Source organism: Melospiza melodia, chromosome 1 (assembly GCF_035770615.1).
Source record: "Melospiza melodia melodia isolate bMelMel2 chromosome 1, bMelMel2.pri, whole genome shotgun sequence".
NCBI classification, from domain to species: domain Eukaryota; kingdom Metazoa; phylum Chordata; class Aves; order Passeriformes; family Passerellidae; genus Melospiza; species Melospiza melodia.
In genome coordinates this window covers 3135892-3162601 of record NC_086194.1, presented here as the reverse complement: position 1 = coordinate 3162601, position 26710 = coordinate 3135892, and the positions used below count along the sequence as shown (strand labels likewise).

At 39.2% G+C, this 26710-nt stretch overlaps 1 protein-coding gene across 8 annotated transcripts; it reads right to left on the bottom strand.

Annotated features, from left to right (window-relative positions):
* Window positions 1-317: 317 nt before the first annotated feature.
* SEC22C (SEC22 homolog C, vesicle trafficking protein) lies at window positions 318-26710 on the bottom strand. Of its 8 annotated transcripts, XM_063173060.1 has the most exons (10): window positions 26660-26677; window positions 24835-24992; window positions 23792-24342; window positions 22189-22377; window positions 21457-21666; window positions 17620-17783; window positions 15993-16175; window positions 7226-7344; window positions 5994-6059; window positions 318-4090 (listed from the first exon to the last, which is right to left on the bottom strand). In XM_063173060.1, the coding sequence occupies exons 5-10, from the start codon at window positions 21636-21638 to the stop codon at window positions 3890-3892; spliced, it is 915 nt and encodes a 304-aa protein (XP_063029130.1). In that variant the 5' UTR covers window positions 21639-21666; window positions 22189-22377; window positions 23792-24342; window positions 24835-24992; window positions 26660-26677; the 3' UTR covers window positions 318-3889. The 8 variants fall into 8 exon arrangements, with proteins under 8 accessions (XP_063029130.1, XP_063029216.1, XP_063028961.1 ...); XM_063173146.1 differs by lacking the exon at window positions 26660-26677 and having other exon boundaries at window positions 22326-22377; window positions 24835-26135; XM_063172891.1 differs by lacking the exon at window positions 26660-26677 and having other exon boundaries at window positions 23792-23845; window positions 24835-26135.

The window sequence follows — 26710 nt, the reverse complement described above, 5'->3', positions numbered from 1 at the left end:
GCTGGAAAGGCACCTTTGGGATGTGTCACATCTCATTTCAACACAAAAATTTTGCAGGAAAAACCTCTGAGAATCCCTGAAAATTAACAGCAAGCTTGTTAAAGCCACAAAGAGATTCCATCACAGCCTGCTGCAATGCCCTGCTTGGAAAACTGCATTTCCATAAATGTATTTATAAATAAATATGTATAAATATGTTTATCCAGTTCAGCTGATGAATTGGCCACAGGGATCACTAAAGATGCCTGCAAAAATGAAATGATTGATTAACCTCCTCATATAATCGGTAAATTCCAAACACTCCATGAAGACAACCATTACAAAAAAAGCCATTTATTAGATATATGTACATATATACATATACATGCAAAATGATTTTATACACATTTACACAGGTTCAATTATTAATACAGTGCAAAAATATCTAAAAAGGTACCAGCCCACCTTCTACAAACTCAACAGGTCTTTGGGAGAAAAGGGAAAAAAAAAAGAAACCAGAGAATTACCAGCTCCATAAAGTGACTAAGCACTGAGTAAGCAAATCTGGAAATTATTGAAGTTTAATCTTTGCCAATTTGCTTGTGCTGAGCTGCTGGGTGAGGAGAGGAGCTTCCAAAAGACTTCTCTTGCAAAGTGACAGAATGAAGAAGATGCAATTCAAACCACATTAACCAGTTTAAAGCTGAAAAAAGGGATGGATTTCTCTTTGGGGATTTGATTCAATACAGGAGAAATCCCACATTATGAGTCAGATTTTGTGTTCTCAAAGTGCAAGTCATTCTTTTTTATCAAATCTTAAAGCACTGAGATCAATGTAAACTATTCTATTCCTCTTGCCAAGAGAAAATGTTTAACTGTATTAACACTGTGTGGACATGGGATAAATACCAAATTAAAAATAAAAATAGATCAAATTCTGTGTGTTCTGCCTCATCCTGGAACCCAAACCTATGAAGTGCACACAGACTAATCCATGTAGATTCCTTAATATGGTTTACACCTATTACAGGAAAATAAAAGGTTGCAAAGGGATTAAGACCAACACCAAAGCAGAGCTTTGTCACTGGGCAGAAAACACCTGAAGATTCAGCCACATTCCCCAAAAATCCACAAAGCAAAAAAATACAAGTTTAGGCAAAGGCAGAACTGAACCAACTGATTTGGTTTGATTTTACTGAAATGTTTTCAGGAAAACCAATTCAAAAAAAAGCTGAAATTAACCTTTCTCCTCTCTGTTAATTGCACAATTATGCAGACACCCCGTTCCAGCACTCCTCTGCAGAGCTGTGGCTGCCATCCCCTGGCTCAGGGATGGGTTTGGTTCAGGACAGAGCAGCTGGATGCTGGGGAAGCAGCAGGAATGTTCCAACTTTTCCAATCAGCTCTGGGGAATGCCCTCTGGAAATGCTCTGTGTGGAGAAACAGGAAAAGCTATTCTGGACTCTTTAGCCAGAGTGGGGATAAAAATGCAGGAGGAGGGATTTGGCTCCTGTCCTAAAGTCCTTTTCGTGAAGATTTGTCTGTCTGTATAAAATGCTTCATCCTTTCCCCACAAGAATCCAGTGGGTTGATATCCAATTTATGCTCCTGGAAAACACCACCAGCCACTAGATCCATTATCCTTAAAGTGTTGCATTTTTAGTGTCAGATTTTTGGGCTGTTCTTTTTGCAGATTTTTTTTTTAAATTGTAATCCAAACTCATGGCTGAGTTCCCTGCAGTCTCCAGAAACAATTTACCAGGAAAAACTGGGAGTGAACAGTTTGAAAATTAAGAGCAGCACAAAACCCCTCACATCTCTGGGGTCATCTTGGTGTCTCAGGGACAGTGCTTGAATTGTGGCTTCATTTCTCCACTTGCAGAAAACTGGGATAATGACAGACAAACAACTTTAATCCCCTCCTTTAGAACAGAAAACCTTTCCCTTATGGCACACAGCTCCAGCTGTGTCCTTAAATGCCTGGCTAAAATATTCCTCCATCGTTCCTACCAGACTATTCCTCACACTTTGGGGGTTTTTGTCATGTTGCTGTTCCAGTAAGTGCAGTGACAAAGAAATCCCTACATTTTCCTCCTGGCACAAGTCCCCTGATGTCCTGGAAACTGTCCAGGTTGGAATGAGCTGCACATGGATGCTGTTTCTGCATCCAGAAGTGCTTCCAATGTCCAGCACCACAAATTTCTGGTCTGATCTTCATGTTTGCATCCTGAGATTCCAGGAAAGCTCACTGACATAAAAGAAAGGAATTTTCTGCCTTATAACAGAAAATCTTTCCCTTATGGCAGAGCTCAAGTTGTGTCCTTAAATGCCTGGCTAAAATATTCCTCCATCATTCCTACCAGACTACTGTTCACACTTTGAGATTTTTATCACATTGTTGTTACAGTAAGTAAAGTGAAAAAGAAATCCCTACATTTTCCTCCTGAGAAAAGCTCTGGCACTGTCTCCTGATGTCCTACAAACTGTCCAGGTTGGAATGAGCTGCACATGGATGCTGTTTCTGCATCCAGAAGTGCTTCCAAAGTCCAGCACCACAAATTTCTATTCTGATCCTGGTGTTTGCATCCTGAGATTCCAGGAAAACTCACTGACATAAAAGAAAGGAATTTTGTCAAGTGTTCCTGCAAAAAAAGACAACTCTGCTGCATGTTAATCTCTTTGCAACCAGAGGTAGAGACTATGTGAGAAGAAAAAGAAATCTTTGGTGAAAGAAATGGGAATGACCAGAAAGAGAAAAAAAAAATAAAAGGAAATTTTAGGACCATAATTCCACAATAACATACCTACAGTGTGAATCTCTACAAGCCCTCAAGGACAGCTGCATCAAACTGCTATGCATTTTTTGAACAGCCAGCCTAAATTATTCATCTATGCCCTAAAATGCCCCTGTGCACCTGGATCCATGACAAAATAAAACAGCCAGTGCAGCAGAGGTTGGGAATTCCAGTCCCCAGTTCCAAAGTGCACACCCAGAAACTCTTCTGAGTGTCAGAATTCACCACCATTAACCACAGGTGTTCCACAGAACAAAGAGAACCTGCTCTTGCTTTCCATTCCTGGAAATGGCTTCCTACTCACCAGCTACTCATTTTATTAAAAAAAAGGTGAAGGAGTCAGTGGCCTGTCATAAATAGGCTTGGAAGATTTATTATCCATCCAGGCCAAGCAAACATGGAATTGCCCTTATCCTGGAAGTGACCTTAGCCAAGGAAACAAAGGCCACAGGAGCTGACAGATCACTGACACCCACTTGGATTATTTTCTGCTGCCCCAAGCATATTTGCAATTAACCCATGAGCACACACTAAACTGCAATGTGCTGTTCAGCAAGACATTTATAGATTTTATGGTTTATGAAAGAGCCACAGCCTTTCCTTGTCCTTCCAAACCTAGAGAAATGATCCTGAAGCTCACCCTCAGCATTTTCCACACTAATTACAGCAAATAGCCCTTCACTCACATTTACAGCAAGACAATCTAGAGACAGAAATGTTACCCATCACTTTACCCTTGTTTTACCACACAACTGGAGTATTTGCAGCAGCAGGGCAAGACTGACCTGCCCAGCTCTCACAGAGCCAGTGAGACAAATGGCAAAATGCTGTCTGGATGGTGGCAGCCAAGGAGGAAAAGCCTGCTGAAGGTAAGAACTTCCATCTCTGGTGACACTGACAAGCTCCACCACGTGAAATAGAGCTGCACCCCTCGCTGTGTGCTGGACAGAATTACAGGATCCTGCTCATCCCAGGTTGCTTGGAGCTGTTCTCCTTGCAATAACCATTGCCATGGATGGTTAAAAAACACTCTGAGCTATTTCTGGTCAGGTGAATACAAAAAAAGAGTTGTAAAAACAGAGTAGCAAACCCCAAGTTTGTTGTTTGTTTTTTTTTCATACACCACAGTCAGGCTGCTTCTCCAGGAGCTGCCTTGTCAGGATCTGGTAAGAGGAAAGAGAAGCCACTCCTATGTGGAAGGAGATTTGCCAGAGGTTCCTCAATCCATACAAGTAGATGTTGCATGAGCAGACACAGAAAAGGAGCACAAATGTCTTCACCTTCCTGGCTGAGCTGTAGAAGAGGTACAGGTAACACTGCAAAAGAGCAGAGAGGGAGAGTTAGCACTGAACTCTGCACAAAACCAGGGAATTATGGCCTGGGACCCATCTGCTGAGCATGTGAAGGGCAAACCCTCACAGGAGCACATGAAAAGCTCCCAGTGCTGACAGAGGAGTCACTTTTCCCCCTCAGGCAGTGACAGATCAGCCTTTGTCAGCTCAGGTCACAGTTTCCAACTGTGCTGATGCAGAGGTCAGCATGTGGAAAGCACTGCAGGTTGTGCACAGATTTTGGGGAGAAGCTGCTATAAATCAAAAGGAGCAGAGAGAATTCTCCTTTATTCAGCTTCCCTGGCTTCAGGTACTCACAGGGAAAGAGGCAGCACAGAGCCTTTCTTTGTGAAAAACAGCTTGCATCAAGTTCTTAAATCTAAATTCATCTACTAGATATAAATCCATCTATTAGATTGAAATAAATATATTAGATCTGAATCCATCTATTGGATCTAAATAAATCTATTAGATCAAAATAAATCTATTAGATCTAAATCCATCTATTAGACCTAAATAAATCTATTAGATCTAAATCCATCTATTAGATCTAAATAAATCCATTAGATCTAAATAAATCTATTAAATCAAAATAAATCCATTAGATGTAAACAAATCCATTAGATCTAAATCCATCTATTGGATCAAAATAAATCTATTAGATCTAAATCCATCTATTAGACCTAAATAAATCTATTAGATCTAAATCCATCTATTAGATCAAAATCCATCTATTAGATCAAAATAAATCTATTAGGTCTAAATAAATCTATTAGATCGAAATAAATCCATTAGATCTAAATCCATCTATGAGATCAAAATCCATCTATTAGATCTAAATAAATCTATTAGACCTAAATAAATCTATTAGGCCTAAATAAATCTATTAAATCTAAATAAATCCATTAGATGTAAACAAATCTATTAGATCTAAATCCATCTATTAGATCAAAATAAATCCATTAGATGTAAATAAATCCATTAGATCTAAATCCATCCATTAGATCTAAATAAATCTATTAGATCTAAATCCATCTATTCACCCCAAAACTCTGCCATGAGCAAAGGTGTAAGAAAGCTGAAAGACACTAAATTGTACCATAATACAACAAATAATCCCATAAATACATCAAAGTCTGCAGACAGTGGTCCCCAAACCTTGATCCAAAAGGCAAAAGGACAATGAATACACTGTAGGCATCAATTATTCCTGGAAACAAAACTGCAGCACCTTTCTGCAATGCCAGGCTGAAAGTTGAAGATTTTCCAGCATGTATTTCCCTCAGGTCAAAGGTTGTGGGACTTTTTAGGAATTCAAGGAGCCTTTCAAGAAAAACCAATTTGGAACATGTTGGATTTTCCTCATTCCAACTGTTCTGTGTAAGGTCAGAGGAAATAACCCCATTACGGAAAAAAAATGGAAAATACGGAAAATTGGAATATGGAAAAATCCCATTAAAGAACCACCAGGATTCAATGTGATTTTTCATGTAAATTACACCATTTTCAATAATGTTGCTGTCCAATATTTGCTCAGTCCCCAGGGTGGTTGCGCTGCAAAAGCCCATCACTAAGTGAGACACTGACAGAAGATGTGTCCATCCCTTTGGGAATAAACCATCTTTGGGATGGCATTTATCCATCACACCCAGCCCCTCTGACTTGTCACAACATGGGAGCACTGAAAAAGCCTGAAAATGCAATTTCCCAAGGGTCAAAATGTGCCTTGAACTGCTTTTGTGCCACTTCACTGGAATAAATCAGTGGAATCACCTGGGTAGGATTAAAACCTCCTATTAAAAACCTCTCCTTAGCTGAAAATGCCTCTGTCTTGTGAATTGTAACAGCAAAATAATCAGCAAAAAAATTTTATTTGCAGTTAACATACCTGAAAAACACAGGCTAGAAAAGGTAGAAAAAAAGCTATCACATTTCCAATTCCTTCATGGTCCTCCTGTTGGGATGAAAAGAAGTGACAACCACGTCAGGCACAGCTTTTAGCAAGTGCTGCTTGATATTTGAGAACATTTTAAATATAGTCAAGAACCTCTCATCCCAGTTTATGCTGATTGACTGGAACAGTGTCAAACACAAGATCAATATCATTGGATAAGACACCAAGAACTGAGGCTTATGTGACACTTCCTGCTAAATAAAACTGTGTCAGGATACAATCAGCACACGTTTTTCCCCCTTTTTTTAAAGTTGTTTACACTGTCATGTTTTTTAAAAAAAAAAATTACAGAAAAGGATCTAAAATAAAATGCAAGAACAGAGCAAAAAAATCCAGGCAGCCTGGTAAGAATAAATAAATTTTAAAATGAAATTTCTAAAAGTTAATAAATAATTATTTTTAAATTATTAAATATTAAAAATAAATTAAATATTAAATTATATAAATAATTATACAAATAATTATACAGATAATTATATAATAATAAATAATTATATAAGTAGTATATAATATATATTATATATTATATTTATATATTAGATAATAATATAATATATATTATATATAACAATATTTATATATAATATATATTATATTTTATATTATATATAAATATTCTATATTTTATATATAATAATATATAATTATACAAATAATTATATAAATAATTATTAAATATTAAATTATTAACAATGTTAAATAATTTTAGAGTTTAATAAATAATTCAATAATTATTTAATGATTATTTAATAATTATTTTAATAATTATTTTAATAATTAAATGATTGATAAATAATGTAATAATTTTTGTTTATTTTAATAAATAATTAAATCGTTTTTAGAATTTTAGAATTCTAATAATAAAAAATAAAGAATAAATAATCAACAAATAAATTTATATTCTTTATAAATTATTATAAAAAATAATATTAAAAAAATTTAAATAAATCAAAATAAATCAAAAATTAAACTTCTGTAGAACAGAATAAAATGCAGAATACTGTGATGTGCAGAAAAATACAGAAGGTGTAGCAGTCCTGGAGACACAAAACACTTCTTGTGGAGAGATTGTGCTCAGCTAAGGGGCAGAACTGCCACCCTTGAACTGGTTACCCAAAAATTCTCTGCCCTTCACTCATTGTCAGGTGTGGGAGCATCAGGGTTACCTGAAAGGAATATTCTGCCAGGTGAACTCCTCGGATGAGGTTCAGAGCTCCACACATGATGTTCAGAACAAGTGACAGAATCCCCAGGGGGGTCACAGGCTGCATTCTGTAAGTAGGGACTGGAAATGAAATGAAAACCAGACATTAGTGAAAGTTTGCTCTATTACTTTCAATATTTTACTAGAAAACACCACAATTACTTTGTGTGGGTTTTAAACACTTTCAAAACCTTCCATGCTTGCTCCAGGGAAGACTGATTATGAATAGAAACCCCCCCCTTTTTTTTTTTTTTTTTTTTTTGTTGTTGTATTGCAGTATTCAGTTCTTCACACATCCAGAAATCACTCACTGGAGTATTTTTAAACGGATCAACAACAGATTTTTCTTGACCTATTTGGCATCAGTGTCTTCTATGGTGCACACAGATAATTCTTTGTTTATTCCAGCAGATGAGGATGCTCAGCGCTCCTCAGGTCAGCAGAAAAACCAGAGGCTTTCCCCACCCAAAGGTCTGGGGAAAGGCTTAGATCTCACCCACCACCACACCAAGGCAGTAATTCAGCTCCTCCTTAACCAGTAATTAAACATTTTATCCCACCTGAGGGCTCAGGCTGCCCCCATTTCACAGATAATATGAATTATCTGCCTCCTTCCTTTCTCACCTTCTCTGCCACTACTTAACACCCACACTGCTGAGCAGCAGTTCTGCATGATAATCTCATTGATGCATGCCTAATTAAGGTCAAAGTAATTATCATAAATGTGTGTTTAGCTTTGGAACCTGCTGCCTTTAATTCAGGCTTGGCCAAGAGCACACCTCCCGTTTTCCTGCACTTGTTCAACAACAGATTCCACACCTTGATCCTCACCTACATTTCATCCCTGCCCTTGGATCACCACAAGTAGGACACTGCCAGTTTCATAAAAAATGATAATTTGCAGCTCAGATATCAAATCCAGATGTCCTCTTGCACCCAAGACACAAGAGAGAATGAATGAGCCCTCAAGGAAAACATCTCCCCATACCCAGGTGTATCCAGATCCTCTTTATCCGACTATCTATCTGTTTATCTGACTATTTATCTATTTATCTGACCATTTATCTATTTATCTGACCATTCCAGATAAACTGCACCTCTGGCTTCCCTTGAGTGACAAATGAATCACCACATCAGCCACCACACGATTTCAGAGAGAAAAACACTCCTGCCTTCTCCTTCAAGCCAGATTTTGATAGATGGATGTAAAAAACTCTGGTGCCAAATTAACAGAGGGATGTAAAGCACCTTTCATCTGTGTCTCTGTAATTAATTTGTCTGGCATGCACTCACACACCCATAATTTCAGCTCCAAAGGAACTGGATCAACTCAATTTGATGAGTGTCACTTTAGGGAGCATTATTGGGTGTTACAGACAGAATGCTCTGTCACTCAAAGGCAATTTGGCTTTTCATTTGCTACACAGTGACATTTACAGAGAACTTGTAGCAGCATCTTTATTCATTCCCTGACCCCAAAATTCAGTCTCCTTCTATTTTTTCCTGCTATTCCTACTTTTGATTAATTAAATAATGTGGCAGCTATATATATATATATGTGTGTAACTCTCCCACAGATATTTCCTAATAAAGACTGATCCTCAAATTTTAAGGTTTACTTCAGAGGCACAAAATATCTCCCAAACAAATAATTATTAAACACAAATATCATTCATTGAGCAGAATCCTGCAAGCCACACATGCCAAGAGTTCCCAGTCCCTAGGGAACAACATGTAGGCCTCAATATATTGCTTCTGCAGCATGAAATATTATGTAAAAGTTACATTTTTTTTTTAGTCCAGGAGGATAAAAAAGAATTGCTGTCACAGATGCAGGGGAGATTAAAACATCCAGTTGCTCAGGGTTCAGATTTTGTGAAAACTGGGCTTGAAATGGTTTGCTGCAGAGATTTATTTGTGCTGTTACATTCTGAGGTTTAACTCACAAACTGCAATTGCACAGAGAAGTGAGATGGGTCCTGCTAAGGGAAAATTATTTCACTTCCTTGGGTGAAGTCAGTCGTATTTTTATAAAGAGAATTTCACACTGGAATGGTCTATTACATTAAATAAGGGAAAAGAAGAGTACAAACACTCAGTACAGGACAGCAGCACTCTGCACGAGCACAAATAAACACCAATTAGGCTTCACATTGATCTGCCTCCTCAAGCACAGAAATTGTGCACTTCAGAGCACAAGATCCACACAGAAATGTTCTGGGAGCTGTGGGTGATGCACCAGCAGGTTTGAACATGTGCAGAACAACTGCAAACACCCTCACCCAGTGAAGAAATTGAAACCTCTGCCCAGGAAAGGTTTTCTGGCAGAGACCTGTGGCCATTTCACTGGAGGGAGACACCAGAGTGTGCAGCAGCAGCTTGCATCTGCCTCCTGCAGGCACAGCACAAGGCTGGACACTGAGTCACTCACTCAGAGCTCTGCAGAAACAGCACCAGGAGTGAGAAATGAAATCACTCCAACAGCCTCAGCTGAAAGACAAGCACACAAAAGGCAGAGAGTGAGACAGCTTCAAAAGCAGCCCCTGAAAAGGCCTTTGAAGGACTCCCTGTGTGCCTGTGGAAGATGAAGAACACTCACCAAGGGGAGCTGCAGGATTCACCAGTTGCCTCACAAAACAGTGGCACAAATTGTTCTGCGGCTTCCCAGAGGCAGCTGTGATGTGCAAACCCTCCCTGCCCACAGAGCCCCCTGTGCCCTGCAAACCCTCCCTGCCCACAGAGCCCCCTGTGCCCTGCACACAGCCCCATGTCCTGGTGCAAATCCTCTGTTCCAGATTGCAAGGTAAGATGTGTTCTATTACCACCTGTATGGCAGTTGTCTTTTGCCAAGTGGGCAGTTTGCCTCATCTCTCTCTTTGAGTGACCACAATCACTCCTCCCTCGGGAGGGGACATCTGCTGATAACAGCTATTGAATGTCACTGCATGGCTGATAAGAACTACAGCATCCCATTGGGAGATGTGAGCCCAGAGGGAGGAGCCAAGCATTCCTACCCAGATATAATCCAGAGGTTTTGAGACACCAGCACGGCTTCTCCACTGGATTCCCCAGAGGAGCAGCAGCTGCCTCTCCTTCCACTGGATCTTCAGAGGAAGAATCCATCCTTCTCTACAGGATCCCTGCTCCAGCAGAACCACCCCTGACACTGCAGGAGGGCTGAGCCACAATTCCAATGGGACTGCTGCCAACACCCTGACCCACAGGGTGTCAGGTTGGGTTCTGACTCTGTCAGTGTTGTTCTGGTGTACTGCATTGTTTATTTTATCCTTTGTCTTCCCTAATAAACAACTGTTATTTCCTGCTCCCATATTTTTGCCTGAGAGCCCCTTAATTTAACATTTATAGCAATTGGGAGGGGTGGGGAGGGTTTACATTCTCCATTTCAGGGGAGGCTCCTGCCTTCCTTAGCAGACTCCTGTCTTTCCAAACCTTCCAAGACACCCTCCCTGCCCACAGAGAGCCCCCTGTGCCCTGCACACAGCCCCATGTCCTCTGTGCCCACACTGACACCAGAGAGGCTCTGAGCAGCAGCCAGGGCTCTGGGGATGCTGATCAAGGGTGCAAGGGAAGGGTTTTTGTAGCCAGAGTTGGGCTGTGTTTAGTTAACAAAAGGAAAGAACAAACAGCAGAAAGAATAGAAGTAAAAAGGGAAAAAAAAATCTCTTGTTCTCAAGAATACTAACAAGGAGAAAGCTGCCCTGACTTTTGTGGCCTTTTTCACAGCAAACTGAAGAACCAGAGGATGAGCTCAGCCAGCTCCAAAGAGGCCAGCAGCAGCCCCAGCCATGTGAGGAAGGGATGTCTGGATCATCCCTGGATCAATCAATCTGCACCAGGGAGCGCAGTCACAGTTCAATCCTGCTCTCCTGCAGCCACAGCATTTCAAACAGGCTCTTGTAGAGCAGAGCCCTGGTATAAATAACATTAATATGGAACAAACACTATGCACACAGCTAAACTTAGAGCAGCAAAGTGGGATTCAGCTGGGAGGAGATGATGAGAGGAGAGAGACACAAGCCAGGAAAGCTGACTCCAGTGGAGGCAAACAGATGATCATAAACATGAGCCTTAAAATAAAGGCAGAACAATCTGTGAGAGTATTTGGGTTAGACCAGAGAGAACAGCCAGAAATAAAAAGCCAGATGGAAAGTAAAGGAAAGCAATTAGGAATAAGAGGGAAGTGAAAATATATTTCTGATCTGTGGACACAGACTAGATCACAAATATTTACTGGCACTGAAGCCGCTCAAAATTTAAAGAAAAAGTGCAAAGAATTTCTAAGCCCTGTCATAACATGAAAAGATTTAACCTTCAAGCACAGCTCTGAGGAGCACTCACAAATCCGACTGGCAAATAAAGTGCTTTCCATTCTATTTTTAATTCCTCCTGGCCAGTGCCCTTCCATATTCTAATTTAAAATACCTATGTCAAATTAGATTCCAGCTCATCTATCACAAATATAAGATTGAGCAACTGGAACTTAATTTTATTAGTGCTTCATAAGCCAAGAACAACAACAACAAAAAAAGGAAATACAAGCTCATGGCACTCCAGCTGCATTTAAACCACCATGCTAATAGGATTGAAATACAGAATGGTTTAGTGGTGGACGTGGCAGGGTTTGGTTTCTGGTAGGACTCAATGATCTGAAAGATTTCCTCCAACCTAAATAATTCTCTGATTTCATTTGTGGAGAAGGTAGGCAGGACCTTGATTGTGCAACTGAAACACAACTAAGAGGTACCATTTTTATAATAAAGAATTAGAGGCTGGTACTTCAAAAGCAGGTAAAACATCAGGTTCTGTTATTAAAAAGGCCCCTGTCAAGCCTCTGTGTTATTTATACAGATACACAAAGCCTCTTTCAGAACTTTAGTCAAATGAATTCAATTTTAGAAAGCAAAGTAAAAGGAAAAAGCAAAGAGTGGAGAACACCTCAAGCCAAACAATGTGGGAACAAGAGGTTACCCTCAGTTCATATTTTTCTCATCTTCTTTTCCCTCAAGGCTGAAGAATCTCATTCAGACTGTAATTACAGATCTTTCATTATGAGTTTGCAACAAGCAATGAATGAATCAGTGGAGCTTCTTTAGAAACTTGAACAAACAAGGGTTTGAAGAGAAAATATCACATGGAAAATATCAAGCCTATATTTTCCATCCAGAGAGGAAGCTGTAAGGCTGGAAAAAGACTCCACAGCAGCCACCAAAGCTCTGCTGCACACCTGCTGCAATGTAAAGCCCATATGTTGTTTACTATGATGGAAAAAGCCTTTTTTGGTTTGACACACACAATGTAAATAAACATTTCTTGGTACACAAGGAACCTCCATGTGTTTTTCTGCCATGTGCTGTGGGCCATAATTCATGACCAAAAAATTAAGCACAGATTTGTCCAGCAATTGAAATCTGACTGCCAAAAGAAAATTAACTTTTGAGGTAGAAAAAAGAAAATAGCAGCCTCAATATTGTCCCCTGGGCTGCTGCAAAAACTTTAAAAATTATATGAAAATTCAAAGTGCTAGCTAAGTAAGCAAACCAGTGCTATGTTCCAGGTGCTGAGTGAGCTGCTAACAAATGCCAATAACACCAAGCATGTAACACTATAAAACCAAGCAGAAAAAGACTTTTCACTGCTTGCCCATGGACATAACTGCTAGGACTTTGAAAAGATGCTCTGCTTCAACCTTTCTTCACACTCAACATTTATCCACATCCAGAAGCTGAAGGAGCAAGTAAAGGACTTAAAGCTGAGAAAAACTCAGGTTACATCAATGAACTTTTCAGATAAGATGGGTTCCATCTTTTACCAAACAGATTTTTGGGTTGTAATCATTGTTTTTACCGTTTTACTCAAGTTACCCTGTTAAGCATCTGCAAAAATCCACTGGGGAACTTTCATAGTAGGAAAAAACAGGGGAGTTGTGGGAATGGAATAAATGTAATAAAATGTAATAAAGCTTTGCTTTGGAAAGATCTACCATGGAGTTTTCCCCACCTAGGCTGAAAGAGAGGACTCCCCCCATGGTGCTCTGCAGCACTAATGCCAATCTCCATTGGAAATCTCTCTCAGTTTGAACAGACAGTTGTCTGCTAAGCAAGGCAGGAGCCTGCCCTGAAATGGAAAATGTAAACCCCTTCCCTCTGAATTATTATAATTTTATTTAAATTCCCCCATTGGCCAGTTAACCCTGCCCACCCCAATTGTTCATCCCTCACCCCTCCTACAGTTTGCTGCCCTTTGTACCACCCCTGTACCCTCAAGTCACTGACCCCATAGTTAAGCCTGTGCAGACCCCATGGTTTGGTCTCTGTCCCTGATCCATTTGGATCATGGTGGATGCAATAAACCTTGGCTGGAACACATCACACAAAGACCTTTCCTGTCCTTCTTCCCCTGAGCAATCTGTGGTGTTTGTGTGTGTGTGCATGGACTTGAAATGGCTCCCGTGGCCTTACTCAGAGCAGCTTCTGAATGAGATGCTTTGAGGGAGGTTGCAGCATTTCTACTGTTATAGATACATATTGTAATATTGGTTTTTTGCAAATATTAAACTAGATTTTATATGTATATTGTTAAAGTAACTTTGTTATAAAGACATCGTTTTTATTTCTGGTGTTAATTAAGCTTAGACATAGTAGCAAAATAGCTGATATAAGTATGTGTTATAGATATATATTGTAATATTGGCTTTTTGCAAATATTAAAATAGATTTTATATGTGTGATGCTAAAGTAACTTTGTTACAAAGATAGTTTGTATTTCTGTTGTTAATTAAGCTTAGACATAGTGAAATAGCTGATAAGTAACTTTCTTATATAGTTTTTATTTCTGCTGTTAATTTAGCCTACACATAGTAGTGAAATAGCTGATATGTGTTATAGATAAATATCATAATATTGGCTTTTTGCAAATATTGCAATAGATTTTGTATGTGTCATGTTAAAGTAACTGTTATAAAGATATAGTTTTCATTTCTGTTGTTAATTAAGCTTAGACATAGTAGTGAAATAGCTGATATGTGTTAGATACATATTATAATATTGGTTTTTTGCAAATATTAAAATAGATTTTATATGTGTATTGTTAAAGTAACTTTGTTATATAGTTTTTATTTCTGCTGTTAATTAAGCCTACACATAGTAGTGAAATAGCTGATATGTGTTATAGATAAATATCATAATATTGGCTTTTTGCAAATATTACAATAGATTTTGTATGTGTCATGTTAAAGTAACTGTTATAAAGATATAGTTTTTATTTCTGTTGTTAATTAAGCTTACACATAGTAGTGAAATAGCTGATATAACTATATGTTATAGATACGTATTATAATATTGGATTTTTGCAAATATTAAAATAGATTTTGTATGTGTATTGTAAAGTAACTTTGTTATATAGTTTTTATTTCTCTTGTTAACTCAGCTTAGACATAGTAGTGAAATAGCTGATATGTGTTAAAGATAAATATAATAATATTGGCTTTTTGCAAATATTAAAATAGATTTTGTATGTGTCATGTTAAAGTAACTTTGTTATAAACATATAGTTTTTATTTCTACTGTTAATTAAGCTCAGTGCAATAACTGATATCAGTATGCTTGTGTTAAAATGGTTGCTGGGATGGGATAACACCCAATGCACACAGAATGAGCACACCTGGACAGATCTGCCAACCATCAGCACTCACTGTCTGAAAACAGTGTGGGCCAAGGCCCAAAAACTGCAGGTGATAAAAAAGGACTAAAAAAAGGACTAAAACCACAACCAAGGAATGCGCATGCTCTAAAAGGCAGACCCAAGGAGGAGCCATGCTAAACAACTCTTGGAATATGTAAAGTAGTTTGGGGGAAAGTTTACTATGCACAAGGGTCTGTGAATATGCACAGGCTGATGTAATTAAAAGGTATTTAAGGAGCATCCCTGAAGGTAACAGTGTGCTTTTGACTCAGTGCCAAGATGCACATGGCCATAATAACCCTTGCTCCATTGTCCTTGTCTCCTATTGTCCTTTATTAAACTTTTCACATTTTCACAGAAGTGTCCTAGATTGCAAGGCAATATGTATTCTATTGCCATCTGTCAGAGGTGGGGCAGTTATCCTCTGTTCATTGGGCAGTCTTCTTTTATCTCTTCCACAAACCAATCCTCCCTCTAGGACATATATGCTGTTAATGGGCTACTGAATGTCCCTGCATGGCTGATAAAATTCCATCATCCCATTGTGGGATGCTCTGCCCAGAGGGAGGAGCCAAGCATTCCTACCTGGATATAATCTCACGTTTTGGGACACCAGAGCAGCCTTTCCACTGGATTCCCAGAGGAACAGCTGCCTCTTGTACTGGATCTTCAGAGGAAAACTCCATCCTTCTACAGGATCCCTGCTCCAGCAGAACCACCCCTGACACTGCAGGAGGGCTGAGCCACAATTCCAACTGGATTGCTTCCAACACCATGAGCAACAGTGTTTCAGGTTGTATTCTGACTCTGTCAGAGTTTTTTCTTTTGTATTATTGCATGTATTTTGTGGTGGTTTTTTTTTTTTTCCCTTTTCCTAATAAACTGTATTTCTGACTTGGAGTCTCTCACTGGTTTTGCCTTCAAACCAGAACAAAGAGTGAAGGTGTTTTTCACATCTACCACTGTGACACCTGGCAACAATGTCAGGGTGAGGAAATGTCCTGTCACCTGGTGTAGAAGTAACTTACCAACCTCCACATGGCCTCCTGCGTGCCCTCCATTGCTCAGCCCGTTCAGCAGCTCTGTGTTCTCCAGCTGCAGCTGCACTGGGGGCTGCAGCCTCAGCTCCTCCTCCACCCTCTGCCAATTGCCCTTGGCCCTGGAGCCACGGCTGCTGTTGAAATGCTGTTTCACCTTCTGGATGGTGTTATCTGAAACAACAGGCAAAGCTGCTCAAGTCACCTCTGCTTAATTAATCCTTAGTGGTGTTGAAACCGCAATTGTGGTGATACTTCATCGTATCGTTTTGATTGTTTTAATTTCTTCATTTCATTTCTAAAAATTCCATTGCTGGTTAGGGAACAAAAATACTTCTTTTAGATATTTTATAGCACAGAAAGGTTTGGGATGAAGGGGACCTTTTAATCATCCAGTTCCACCCTCTGCCATGGCAGGGACACCTTCCACCATCCCAGGTTGCTCCAAGCCCTGTCCAACCTGGCCTTGGACACTGCCAGGGATCCAGGGGCAGCCACAGCTTCTCTGAGAACCTGTGCCTCCTCACCCTCACAGGAAAAAAATTTCTTCTAATATCTACTCTAAAAAATAATTAAAATGATCTGTAACTGCCAAAAAAATTAAAATCTTGAGCATCAAGCCCATCTTAGATTTAACACAGGAATGGAGATCATTAAATTAATAAATAAATAAGCACACACCAATATTAGGCACTCAGTAACGTGATAAAGTATAAGAGTAAAAATTCTTTTAGAAATGTATTTTTTCTTTGAAAAATAAGCTTTATGCTTATTAAAAGCCTAGATTAAAAGATTAAAGAGGCTGGGTTATTAGTGTCTTTATTATACACAAATTTACACTGAAATCATTAGCCTTACTAAAGAGGCTAGATTAAATTAAAAGATGCTAGAAATCCCCCCAACTCCTACTCAAGTTAAAAAAAAAAAAAAAGGAGTAATGTGGATCTCAACATGAAATTACATCCTGGCTGTAATGTGCCCTGCAGGGAATCCACCCAAAATCCAAGATGGCTCTAAAAGAAGCTTTCCTGGTGGATTTCTCAAGTTTAACACTGTTACTGAAATCTGGACTGAGGAGTGCAAACACACTGCAGGATATTATCCTTTCCCAGAAAACTCTCTCACTGCAAGGGAATTGTGTCTTTCAAAGGTGTGAGGTTCAGTAGAGCAGCTGCTACTTGGCAAGAAAACCAATTATTTCAGGCTAAAAAAGAACCTCTGGGCATGGTTCTGAGGTATTCGGACTCCAAGCCATGCCAGAAATAAAGCTGCCCATAATAATCTATTCTATCTCCCTTTTTTTTCCTGTATTCATCTGTCCTCACTTGTCAGATATTTTTAATTAAGTTTGAAAGTGTCCGAGGTGTGAATTTCTTTTTTCTCCTCTGCTTGTTCGTCAATCAGCACAGCATTTTGTTCATAAGAGATGAACTCTCAGGAACTCCAAACCAAACACCTGAATAGTTCAGGGCATTAAGATTTCCCCCTCCTCCTCCACATGCAGGCAAAGGCACTCCCAGAGTCACTTTCATCATCAGCCTTTAGCCAGGAGATGTTGTTCAACACCATCAATTTGGCAGAAGGAGGGTTTTTACTATTAGAGAACAAAGTTACAAACCAAATTCAATAAAAGCATATGGTCTGGAAGCTGAATTGATGCTCCTTGTGTTGTAGGAAGCAGCAAATTCCCAGCGAAGCTCTTCCAGGAAGCAGAAGGCCATGATGGTTGAGTAGCTGCTGGAACAGATTGCCATGCAGGCAATATCCCCAGAAGAAAGGAAACTGAAATAGAAATTAAAAAAATAAAAAAGATCACATCAACATAAAAAGGTGAAATGAATGTAAAAAGGTGAAGATGAAGCTGTGTTTTCTGTCAGAACAAAATGTACAGACTGAGCTGAGAGCAGACTGAAAAATAAAGGGATTTTTGTTGTTGTCAAAGTCCTGCAATTCCTGTAGATCTATTTTTTCTCACACAATTATTTATTCTTAACTCATCCAGGATGCCTGAGCACAGTGAAGAGCACAACCCAGACTTTGTTAAATTGGTACATCAGTACAAATTCAGGACATTCTTTCCCCAGGCTGGCTTTAAATCACCTGAATAAAAACAAAGGTGGTCAGAAAACCAGTTTTGAAAGAAAAGGCAGAAAAAAAATAAAAGCAAAGAATTTTGTTCCCAGGAAGCAGATGGATTCCTTCCTTCCCTTGATGGCAACATCGTATTAAAAGCAAGAAATATTTGCTAATTTGCACAACCCAAGATTTTCAAACACTTCCTGCTACATCACAATGAAAATTCTACTTTAAAAGGAGCTCCTCTAACACTGAATCCATATTTTTGTAAAAGTTTCCACCTGCAGATGGTTCAAACCTTCCAGGAGATTTCTCAGGAACATCCTCCCTTGCAGCCCAGCCATTTGTCAGCAGGAAATCACTTTAACACCCAAATTTTGAAACTGAACAATTTGTCTCCTTCCCCCTGTTCCCATATTTTACCCCAACTTCATTTCCCACTCACCGTTTCTATTTCACCTCATTTTCATTTATTTGCTGTACTGTGGACTTGGGATTTACAGCTTTGCTTGGCTCTGCCAGCCCAGTTCCACTGGGGAGCTTCCCCAAATTCCTGCTGCTCCCAGCTCCCAGCTGGGATCAACACCATGCCTGCCTAAAAGCCCCTTTCCCAAGCTGTCCATAATTTATGGCCTTTTTGCCACGGATCCAATTGCACTGCTCTCACTGCAGAGCCAGCCTGAGCTGCTGCACACTGAAGGCTGCAGCACTTGCTGCCACCAAAGGGCACGAGCTGGCTTGGAATGAAAAGGAACTGAGATGAAAATCTCTGCTTTTCTGAGTGTTGCAGTGGAAATCCCGGTATTTAACTCCCCCCAAAAAGGGATGCTTAGTTTTAGCTTCACTTAAAGTTTTCTTCCATTCGCTCACCAGAAATGCAATCACCAGGTAAAACTCACTTCTTAAATGAGTTTAAACAATTTTTTTCATTTTTTCTCTGTAATTTCCTTAATAAATTTCTTCTCCTAAACTAAATGATTCCAAGGTACTTGGATACCTTCTTAAAGGGATTTGTAGAAATCCATGATTCTCCAGCTGCTAAGAGTAACAAGCACTGCCCATTTTTGCTGCCCAAAATGAAAATGAACATGAGCAAAATATATGTAAATAAGAAATACACAATATATATAACTAAATGTGTATAAATATTGTGTAAGTATCTATAAATATATAACTAAATGTGCATAAGTATTGTGTATGTATGTAAAATATATAACTAAATACATACATATAAATACTGTGTATGTATATAAATTATATAAGTAAATATGTATAAATATTATATAAGTAAATATGTATAAATATGTAAAATAGATAACTAAATGTGTATAAATATTGTGTATGTACATAAAATATATAATTAAATGTGTATAAATATTGTGTATGTGTATAAAATATATAACTAAATGTGCATAAGTACTGTGTATGTATATAAAATATATAACTAAAAATATATAAATATTGTGAATGTATAGAAAATATATAACTAAAACTATATATTGTGTATGTATATAAAATATATAACTAAATACATATATATACTGTGTATGTATTAAAAAATATAACTAAATGTGTATAAATATTGTGTCTGTACATAAAATATGTAACTAAATACATGTAAATAATGTGTATGTATATAAAATATATAAATGTGTACAAATATTGTGACTATATCTATAAATATATAATGAAATGTATATAAATATTGTGTATGTATATAAAATATATAACTAATAAATATTGTGTATGCATATAAATATATAACTAAATGTGTATAAATATTGTGTATGTATACGAAATATATAACTAAATATTTATAAATATTGTGAATGCATACAAAATATATAACTAAAAATATATATTGTGTATGTATATAAAATATATAAATGGGCACAAATATTGTGACTATATCTATAAATATATAATGAAATGTATATAAATATTGTGTATGTATATAAAATATATAACTACTTATAAATATTGTGTATGCATATAAAATATATAACTAAATGTGTATAAATATTTTGTATGTATATGAAATATATAACTAAATATATATAAATATTGCAAATGCATACAAAATATATCACTAACAATATATATTGTGTATGTATATAAAATATATAAATGTGCACAAATATGGTGAATATATCTATAAATATATAACTAAATGTATATAAATATTGTGTAGGTATAAAAAATATATAACTAATAAATATTGTGTATGCATATAAATATATATAACTAAATGTGTATAAATATTGTGTATGTATATAAAATACATAACTAAATATATATAAATATTGTGAATGCATACAAAATATATAACAAAAATATATATATTGTGTATGTATATAAAATATATAAATGTGCACAAATATGGTGAATATATCTATAAATATATAACTAAATGTATATAAATATTGTGTAGGTATAAAAATATATAACTAATAAATATTGTGTATGCATATAAATATATATAATTAAATGTGTATAAATATTGTGTATGTATATAAAATATATAACTAAATATATATAAATATTGTGAATGTATACAAAATATATAACTAAAAATATATATTGTATATGTATATAAAATCTATGTATGTGTACAAATATTGTGAATATGTCTATAAATATATAACTAAATGTGTATAAATATTGTGTAGGTATCTATAAATATATAACTGTGCATAAGTACTGTGTATGTATATAAAATACATAACCAAATGTATATAAATATTATGTATATAAAATACATAACTAAATACATATATATATACCGTGTATGTATATAAAATATATGACTAAATATGTATAAATATTGTGAATATATAAATATATAACTAAATGTGCATGTATATAAAATATATAACTAAATACATATATACTGTGTATGTATATAAAACATGACTAAATATGTATAAATATTGTGTAGTTATCTATAAATATATAACTAAATATTAATAAATATTGTTTGTGCATGTACATGTAGATCTGTATAAATGTATGTGTATTTATATGTATAAATGTAAGTGCAAAATGAAATCTATGTAAACATAATCAAGTATAAAACAAGTAACAGTTATGTAAGTGTGTTTATATAAATTAACATACAAAATACAACATATGAACATACAAATATAAATATATACAAATATATAACGAAGCACATGCTGACTCCATTGAGCAGGAAATGAGGAATAAGCTTAAAAATCATTGGAATTCACACCCTACACAAGCAGTGTGGCACTTCAGGTTGGAATCAGCCACTGCAGACCACACCCACAGCATTATTTCAATGTAATTCTACCCCCCAAGAGCAATATTTCAAAAATTAAAGCCAACAAAACCCCAGCAGAGCAGAGCAGGGACTCACTGGATGCTGAGGTTACGTCCTTTGGCCGTGCCCCGACTGGGGTACCGTGCCAGGATGGAGGACAGAGCCTTCAGCCTCTTCCTGCACTCCAGAAAGTCCTGGTTGAGATGGAAATCTGTGGAGGCTGAGAGGGGAAGCCCATCCCTCACCCTCACCACGCAGGCAAAGAAGATCATGGACATTCTCCACGGGAGTATTCATGAGGACAACCTGGAAATGAAAGGTTTGAGTCAGTTCTTTCTGAAATGCCAGGCAGGATCAGAGTGAATTCAGCACTGGAATTGAACAGCACCTCTGCCACTGCAAGGCAACCAAACTCTTCTCAAAACTCATGGCTGAGCCCAATTCTTGCCTCTCAGATTAAAAGATGAGGCAGGGAATTTGATAGGGCAATTAACTACCTGAAAATATTTCTATTTTCCCTCCTGCTTTGCCCAAAGCATCAGAAAGGCTGAGGAAAGCTCTCACAGGAGTTTGTGGAAGCTGCTGTGCTGATCCCACATCCCACTGATGTGCTGCATCCAAAAACCTGCCTGAGCTTGGCACTTCTCTATTTTCTAGTGTAACACACAAATCCAAAAACCTGCCTGAGCTTGGCACTTCTCTATTTTCTAGTGTAACACACAAATCCAAAAACCTGCCTGAGCTTGGCACTTCTCTATTTTCTAGTGTAACACACAAATCCAAAAATAAATTTTAGGCTAGAGCCCACCAGGTTCTTTTTAAACTCACCTAGGGCTAAATATAGAATAAAAGTTGCCCTCTCTTGACTTCTTCCTCTTTAAGAGGTCACAAACTGCCGTGGAAAGTTATTCTTGGGCTTCACCTGGCAAATTCAGAACAAGCAGAGATGTGTCCTTCAGACATACCATGAGGATCCAGGGCACGGTGTCAGAGGATTAACAGCACTTCATATCATCTCTGAAAGAGAATCAGAATGAACTAATTAAAAATTAGTTTAAAAACGTCATTAATTACCTGTATTTACATGCATTTTTACCATCAGATCTCCTGTGCAGTGGGAAAACATATCCTAGGAAGTTTTTTGCCTGAAGGAAAACAAACATCTCATTTTCTTATCCAATATATTCATTTCTAGACTCAGTCAAAGATGCTGTGGAATTGCATGCAAAATATTTATGATGCCCCGATCATAATTTTTTAAGTTATGTCAGTAAAAGAGCAGCTCTAAATAAGCAGATTTTAAGGGATTATCACAAACAACTAAAGGAATTAAAAAAAGGCAAAAAAGGAAAACCAAAGGCATTTACTTGGCTTCAGGCAAACTACACAAATAAAGCAATGGGGAAATAAAAAGAAAGGGAAAAAAACACTTTGTGAAGTCAAACTTTTGATAGAGAGAACAACTGCTTTGACCAGGCCTGTACCACACAATTCATTAGGGTGCTCAAAGTGTCTTTGAAATGCGGCTCTTCAGGATGAGCTTTTCTTGTCTGAGAAGTCCTGAGAGCAAAACCTTCTCTCCTGATGTCTGACAAGGGCTGAGCTCCTGCCACAGGCAGCACTGAGAGGGTCTCATTTCTCCCCCACAGGAACCATTCCCACAGAAATTGTGGGAACCATCCCTCTGTCCAAGGTGCCAGCACGTTAAAGCAACTGCAATTATCAGAGGGTAATTATCAGAGGAATTAGCAGAAAGCACAATGGCACAAAAGTTGTTTCCTCAGAAAAGCAGACTGAAACTACAGAAGATCAGACATCTCTTGAGAAGTGTTATCTTGAACTTTTCAAACAGAGATTAAAGAATTAGATGTGATTTTTTTTTTCCACATTCCCTCTGACAGTTCTCTTCCGGCTGTCATTTCTGTTGTGAAAGCAAACTAAGCTCACAAACTCCAACACACATCAAAAAGGATTTCAACAATAATCATGATTGTTGTAAATCAGTTTGAAACATCCCATCAATCTTCAGTGTGCCCATAAGCATTGATTAGAGTGTAGAAAATTTTCACATGAAAGTGAAATAAACCCAAAAAATACGAACTTTAACATAAATATTAATTTTAACACAGCCAACTTGTTGCTCAGAATTGCAGTTTTAGAGGGAAGGGTCGGTAATGCTGATGAAGTTTAGCTCCAAAATAACTCCAAAATAACCAGAAGATGATCAGGACAATGAAAAAGCATCAAACTGAGAAATCACAGACATTTCCTAAAACCTACCCAGCCCATGAAATTATTCAGCTCCCTATGCCACTAACAGCAAGAGTTGAAATTTAAATATCCATATTTTTAATTAATCACTAAGGATAACATCACCTACAGTTAACCAACTGCACATAGAGAGTTTTCCAACTTTCCAAAAAATACAAACCTTCTTGATGAAGGGCCTAATGCTGCCAGCTGCCCATCAGAGGGATCCTTTGCTCTGGGAAGGAAAAATCCAGGAAAACTTCCAAATTAAATGCCAGACTTCCCTGGAGAAAGGAATCCACTCTCCTTCCTCAGGAAAAGAGGTGCTGGGTGTCCCTTTGGCACAGCCCTTGCTGCTCTCCCCTCAGAGGATGGTCAGAGCTGTGTGGCTTTGGCAAGTGACAGCCACCAATGGCACTGCCCTTGGAATTTTAACTACTTGCAAGCCAGTTCTGCCACGTCACCTGTGCCCAAGCACAGAGTGTCACAGCTGAGCAAGGTGTGCCCACAGACAGGTGGCTCAGTGCTGTCCCTGTGTCACCCTGGCCGCCCTTTCCTCCTGCAGACTCTGTGTTTGCTCACCATCAGCAGCCCAAAGATCTGTCACTGCCAGGACGTGGCAGCTCTTTGCCCTTGGCTCTGAACTTGGACAATGAACTCGAGGCTCTGCACTCAGATCTGGCAGAGTTCACAGGTGATAACACCATGGCAGCATCTGGCACAGAGCAGAACCTTGGGAAGGATTTCAAGCAATTATTTCAGAAGAACTGGTTATAATTTAGGACTGAAGGAAACAAAGTTGGGGTTTTTTTTTTCATTTGTTGAAGCACCTGTACACCCAACAATGCTTCAGAGTAAAACTGCCCAGTGCAAGACTCACATTAACAGTCCCAATCTCAGAATAAACAATTCCTCAGTGTATCTAAGTGACCTGGAGCACAATTCCCCCTTCCCTCACTTCCCAGCCAGCAGCCAACTCTCCCCTGGCTGAGCAGGGATTATCAAGGCAGCCTCAATCAGACCTCCTGCACTTCACTGTGTGCTACACAAGCTCCTCTGGGTAAGGAGATTATACCCAACTCACCAGGCCACACTTCCCCAAATGCTCAACAAACTCCTGCCTAATTGCCTGGACTTAGAAAACAATCTGCTCAAATGCAAACCAGTGCAGAGTTCATAAGGGAGATTGTATCAAAAACCTGGTTCTTTCACAAATTATCTCACCAGCAAAAGCAGGTTTCCTTCCAAGAATGGCACACTGCTCCCAAAATATGTGATTTCTCTCAAGTATTCACTGTCTCTCCCTGCTCAGACACATTTCCCTGCTCTCTGGAGGTGTCCAGCTTCATCCCCATCTGCTTTGTCCAGTTCTGACCTTCCTGCTGAAGGAAGAGCCAAAAGCTTTAGTGGATGTTTCTATGGCCCTGCAGCAGAATGTGAAATTTTTGGGACACATGACAGATTGATATACGACCACAACTACTGCCCTAAAGCATCCTTCCTCAGGCAGGTGATCTCCAGAGGGAGCCCTGGACAGCTCCAGGTGGGATGAACATCAAACAGATTCAGGTTGACTCATCAAACACAAAACCTGAGCTGCAGCTCCAGTGCTGCCTTGGGTCTCACCCAACAAGGATGTGGTTCATGAGGGAGATTTATCACCTCCCTGAGGGATCACAAAGTGGAGTTTATCTTCTTCTCAGATGTATAAAAAAACAAATCCAGACCAGTGTTAAATCTCTCATTTTCTAAGATTGCACCAATATCCACCTGATCCTTGCCAGTGAGCTGCCTCCAAGCCCCCAGCAGTGCTGAGCAGCTACAGACACCCCAGGCCCACCTTCCAGACTGAGCAGTGAATAAAAGCAATTTGAAAACACACTGCTATCTCAAAATTTAACACAAGATTTGCGCATATCCAGAGCTCTTAGGCTCCTATAAATCCTACAGGCTTACTCTTATCCCCAAGGGGAAGCATGTGGAAAAAACCCTTACCATCACAAATCTGTCTGCACACACTCCTGTGGATTACCAGAAATGAAGCACACACAAACCTCCAACCCCAGCATCCAGCTCCCACATCAATCCCACTGTTCCAACAGACAATGCTCCAAACCACACTGCAACAACTCTGTGATGCTCTGAGGCTCTGCCCCACCTTCACCTCTCAGAGACACCAAATTCACCTGGTCCCAAATATTCACCCACCCCATATGCTTCAATCCTGATGCTTCCCCAAACCCAGCAGCTCATCCCTGTCCCTTGAGGATCCCACCTAAGGACCCATCCTACATCCATTCTGTTCTACTCACATTACACAGAACTACACCCCACTCATACCTCTCCTCCCCTGCATTAAGCATCCTAAAATCCCATAAGGAACCCCCTTCCCACACTCTTCAACAAACCCAAGCACTTTGAAAGCAAACACACCCATGCCCCCACTCAGGGCTCTGCTTTGTGCTGACAAGGCCTCCCACACATCCCTCCAGCACGCAGACACCCCAAAACCTTACACCTATCCCCAAATGCTCACGTTATCCCTGCTCATCCCAAACCATCCCCAACCCACTTCCTCCTACTCTACCCCTCAGACACCCCAAGGAACCCCCAAATCTTATACCCTATATCCCAACACACACATCCCCTCGCTCCCTACCACATCCCCAAACTCCCCCCATTTCCTTCCCAAGCTCCCCAATCCCCCAGACACCCCGATTTCACCCCGGTCCCTCCCAGTTCGCTCCCCACACACATCCCGGACCGCCCCGCCCCGGGGACGGGGGCACAGGAAGAGGATGAGGAGCAGGGCCGGTGTCCCCTGCCCAGCCGGGACCCTCCGGAGCAGGGCCGGTGTCCCCTGCCCAGCCGGGACCCTCCGGAGCAGGGCCGTGTCCCCCTGCCCAGCCGGGACCCTCCGGAGCAGGGCCGGTGTCCCCTGCCCAGCCGGGACCCTCCGGAGCAGGGCCGTGTCCCCCTGCCCAGCCGGGACCCTCCGGAGCAGGGCCGGTGTCCCCCTGCCCAGCCGGGACCCTCGGCCGCCGCTCACCTCCCGTCCCCCGGCGGCCCCGCGGCCTCGGCCCCGCTCCGCCCGGCGCCG

Coding starts and splice junctions, on each gene's coding strand:
- SEC22C (XM_063172978.1), bottom strand. CDS start 21,638: ATGTCCATGATCTTCTTTGCCTGCGTGGTGAGGGTGAGGGATGGGCTT. Junction 16,176..17,619: donor ATATGCTTTTATTGAATTTG/GTTTGTAACTTT, acceptor CTGTTGTTTCAG/ATAACACCATCCAGAAGGTG. Junction 6,060..7,225: donor TGGCAGAATATTCCTTTCAG/GTAACCCTGATG, acceptor TCATCCCAACAG/GAGGACCATGAAGGAATTGG.